Below are 4,688 nucleotides of genomic sequence, written 5' to 3'. Positions count from 1 at the left end.
GGAGAAGTCAACGTTCGGGCATAACCCTTCCTTAGGGCTAGGGGTGGGTGTAAGGGGAGCTGTGGAGAAAGTGGGTTGTGGGGAGGATTTTGGATGGGGAGAGGGGAAGAGTGGTGAGGTAGGGATAGGTGAATACAGGTAGAGACTTTTGAGATGTTGATTGCGAGGTAAGTATTTGCCACAGTTGAAACTTTATTGCTGGAACAGCACAGCAGGTCAGGCAGCATCCAGGGAACAGGAGATTCGACGTTTCGGGCACAGGCCCTTCTTCAGGCCTGTGCCCGAAACGTCGAATCTCCTGTTCCCTGGATGCTGCCTGACCTGCTGTGCTGTTCCAGCAATAAAGTTTCAACTTTGATCTCCAGCATCTGCAGACCTCACTTTCTCCTCGAAGTATTTGCCACACCACTGGTGATTATGCTCATCTTCAACAAGTGCCATGAGATCTTTTTATATCCACCCAAGGAAGCAAACAGGGCCTCAGTTTAATATAGCATCCACATGCCACTTCTAACAATGAAGCATTCCTTCAGTGCTACCCAAGATTCTTTGAGTTAAATTGGGTCTTTAACTCAAAACGTTGAACCAAAGTTCATCCAATTGAACCAAAAATAACAGATTCATTCTGTGGATAACAATTTAATGTTAAGGAATTGCTTTAATACTCATTCTTAGATTCTAATTGTTTCGTAAAGTAGATCAAATTAATATTAGCATTTACCAAAAGGGTCACGGAATATGCTTTTTAATGCAGCTTATCTGCACTACTGCAAGGATGGCAAACAGCTAAAAATAGCACTGGCAAAACAACTTACTAAGAACAAGGGAAAATAAGTATCAAAATGTCGTCGCTACAGAGGGATAGCAACAGAACAAAAAACAAGGCATATAGACGGAATGGTAAGGAAAATGGTAAAGATCACAAGTATGTAATTCACAACAGACAAGTTAGTGAATTGGCATATTTATTTTAACAATACAGGTTAAAAATAATCTATTCCCATCTCTCAACAATGTGCATGAGAATAAGGAATAGCAGCAGTCCATATGACCCCCTTGACTCTGCTTTGCTGCTCAATATGATCATCACTGATCTTCTCAACTCCACTTTCCAGCCTGTTCCACATAATCCATCAATTCCATGAGACGCCAAAAATCTTTCTCAATCTTGTGAAAATAAAACAATAGAACATCCATCTTTGGGTTAAGGAATTCCAAAGATTCACAACCTTTGGAATAAAGAACATTCTCATCTAAATGATTACTTCCATATCTCAAAACTATATCTCCATCCAAGGAAATGATCTCTCGGATCTTTCAAACCCCTTCAAAATCTTGCATATTTCAATTTTTCTAAATTCTGCAGTCTAAGACAAAATTACTCAGACCCTCAATATATGACAACCCTCTCACCTCAGGAACCAACCCAGTAAACCTTTGCTGAGGACTGAAACTAACTGGCCTAATTAACACAAATGAGGTCTGCAGAATTCCAGATAGGTTTGGATTCACAAGAGTAACACCAAACTAAAATTTGATATCTCAAAGACAATGCTTGTAGAAATGTCATTATGTAAGGTTATTTCCTTCACCCAAGAGGAGTTCTAATTGCTCAGCAGAAACAATTTGCAAATGATAAAGTAGTAATATTCAAAATCTGCTTGCACGAGAGTTGTCACTTAAACCAGTGATCACAAATTATGATTATATGTTAAGCTAAATAAACTTAGCTGATATTTAAACAGAACATTCCTGTAGTATTCATCTTTGTTTAAAGTTATAAAATTACTCAACATTGAAAGAAACTTGATTCTCGTGGCTTTTACATTTATTCCATATCTTTACAGCTTGCTAAATCATGAAAGTAGAGTTTTTACACATTGGAGTCATGTTTAAAACATTAGTACTGACCCTGTACATCTCACACTTTCAATAAACACGATTGGTTATGACCAGTGACTATTTAAATTCTATGTACCAAACACAAGTAAATAGGTGAAATGATACAAACTCTTTTGCACTATTAATATACAGTTGTAAACAAGGTCTTTCAGGAATATTGACACCAATGCAGTTTACCACACAGCACTTCACAAATGACTTTTTCTTTTGCTTTTAAATAATTCATTTGTTTCATAAATATAGATCCAGATTATTGCAGCACATAATTCAATACCTGATTGGTTAAAAAAAAGTACATCAATACATGTTTTTAAAGGAAACAGCAGCAGACAGAACACAGGACTGCACCATTTGAGGACTGAGTAAGCAAACACCAGTTAACCCAGACTTAGAGGAAATTAAGGGACAAGCAGGCATCTGTCCATTACTACTGTAATCCATACTCTACAAGCCAAGGCTTGAGAAAACTGTATTAGTATCTATTTGAACTCAAGCAGATTGCAGTCAATCTTGTAATACACATACGGATAGTATTCCTGTTGACTTAGACCTGGTATGTCCATGGCAGCCTGCAAAAGGAGTTGAAGACTAATTAGCATCTGCATTATTTTGTAAATTTTAAGTTTTTAAATTTAAATGATCTGCTCAATTTCAGACAATGTCACAGGCACCAGAATATATAAATCTTTCAATCTGCAGTTTACATAAGATAAACATTAGACAGTCACCACATATTTTGAGTACTTTATTCAAGTTTCAATCAGCTACATGCAATACTGCTCCAAAGGCAGTGTAAAATAAATACCATCTTAATCAAACAAAGTAATTCTCATGTCAATGATTGCAATCTCTACTACACAACAAATGTTCATACTTCAAGCAACTTGCAGGAGGAGAGATTTTATACAAGAGATGCAAGGAAGTGTTGCACCATTGAATTGTTGCTCTGATTGTAACATAGCAGTTCTTCAAGAGATGCGGAAACCATCTCTAAATATTTTTGCCCTGAAAGGTACTGGTGGGTGACTAGTAGCTCGGAGAGAGTTTAACAGGAGCACGTCTGAGTTTTTGAAGGGAATTTCCAAAGAAATTTGCAAAACTTAAATCACAACTGCATTACCTTATGCTAATTTTCAAAAAGACATGTCTAAATTTGGGAGATGGGGACAGAAAGAGTCTGGGGAGGTGGGTAGAAGAGTCTGTTAACTGTAACAGCCTGTTAAGGTTTATAATATCAAGCTCAGATTATCATGGTGCAGGGCCTTTTTTCTGATGTAAAAAAGCTGCAAAACTATTGTGCAGTCAAATATTTTAAAATAAAACTATTGACTGACTTGTGGGTGGCCTTGTCTCTCCGCTGTAATCATTGGCCTACATTCAGAAGATAGAATTCCTATAGTGCAGAAGCAGGCCATTCAGCCCATCAAGTCCACATCACCCCTCCAAAGAGCATCCCACACAGACTCACCTCTGCCCCCTATCACCATAACCCTGCATTTTCCATGGCTAATCCATCTAACCTACATATCTTTACACTGTGGGAGGAAAGCCAAGATGATAGCAGGAGAATGTCTGTGTTTAGTTTGCACAGTCACCCGAGGCTGGAATTGAACCCAGGTCTCCGGCACAGTGAAGGGGCAGTGCTAACCACTGAGCCATCATGTCACTTAGATAGGAGAAATACAAACATGGGATTACAGAATCATCTTAAGGATGTCCAGGTCACACTAGCATGTTAGCATACAAACTCTTAGTTTGGCTTCATTTAGAATGTTTTGCTTTTTCATCCTCTTACACAGTGGGTAAAAAGTTCAGAAGGGGCCTCTAAATTTAACCAGTTTGAAAGGCCTTAATTATTTAAATAGGCTTAGAAACGGATTTTAATTCTCGAACAGCATGGCCTTTAGAGAGTTAAGATTTTAAAAGTAATGAAGGCCAAGCCAATGTAGTGCTAAGGCACATTTATATAAAGTATAGCATCAAAGAGTTAGGTGAAACATCAGGAGATATTTTCTTCTCACAGTGGGTCATCAACTTAGAACATAGAACAGTACAGCACAGAACAGGTTTCAGTCCATGATGTTGTGCCGACCATTGATCCTCATGTGAGGTAAACCTAATGTACGAACTCTCAAATTTCTGTGACCATATGCATGTTCAGCAGTCGCTTAAATATCCCCAATGACCTCGCTTCCACAACTGATGCTGGCAACGTATTCCATGCTCTCTCAACTCTCTGCGTAAAGAACCCGCCTCGGACATCCCCTCTATACTTTCCGCCAAACAGCTTAAAACTATGACCCCACGTGTTAACAATTTCTGCCCTGGGAAAAAGTTTCTGGCTATCAACTCTATCTATGCCTCTCATTATCTTGTATAACTCAATTAGATTCCAATGAAAAATGTCCGAGCTCAGTCAACCTCTCTTTGTAAGATAAGCCCTCCATTCCAGGTAGCATCCTGGTAAACCTCCTCTGAACCCTCTCCAAAGCATCCAAATCTTTCCTATGATAGGGCAACCAGAACTGGACACAGTATTCCAAGTGCGGTCTAACCAAAGTCTTATAGAGCTGCAACAAGATCTCACGGCTCTTAAACTCAATCCCCCTGTTAATGAAAGCCAAAACACCGTATGCTTTCTTAACAACCCTGTCCACCTGGGTGGCAATTTTAAGGGATCTATGTATCTGCACACCAAGATCCCGCTGTTCCTCTACACTGCCAAGAATCCCGTCTTTAATCCTATACTCAACTTTCAAGTTCGACCTTCCAAAATGCATCACCTC

The 4,688-nt window shown here is 39.0% G+C and overlaps 1 protein-coding gene across 3 annotated transcripts in view; it reads right to left on the bottom strand.

Annotated features, from left to right (window-relative positions):
* Positions 1 to 952: 952 nt before the first annotated feature.
* Positions 953 to 4,688, bottom strand: part of atp6v1c1a (ATPase H+ transporting V1 subunit C1a) — a 90,486-nt gene continuing 86,750 nt past the window's right edge. For all 3 annotated transcript variants that reach the window (XM_043688526.1, XM_043688525.1, XM_043688524.1), the window contains exon 13: positions 953 to 2,471. In XM_043688526.1, the coding sequence (XP_043544461.1) occupies positions 2,382 to 2,471 (90 nt within the window). In that variant the 3' untranslated portion in view covers positions 953 to 2,381. The remainder of the gene's footprint in view (positions 2,472 to 4,688) is intronic.

Source organism: Chiloscyllium plagiosum, chromosome 4, assembly GCF_004010195.1.
Source record: "Chiloscyllium plagiosum isolate BGI_BamShark_2017 chromosome 4, ASM401019v2, whole genome shotgun sequence".
NCBI lineage: Eukaryota > Metazoa > Chordata > Chondrichthyes > Orectolobiformes > Hemiscylliidae > Chiloscyllium > Chiloscyllium plagiosum.
The sequence above is the reverse complement of the archived record's forward strand: the minus strand, read 5'-3'. Positions and strand labels throughout refer to the sequence as shown.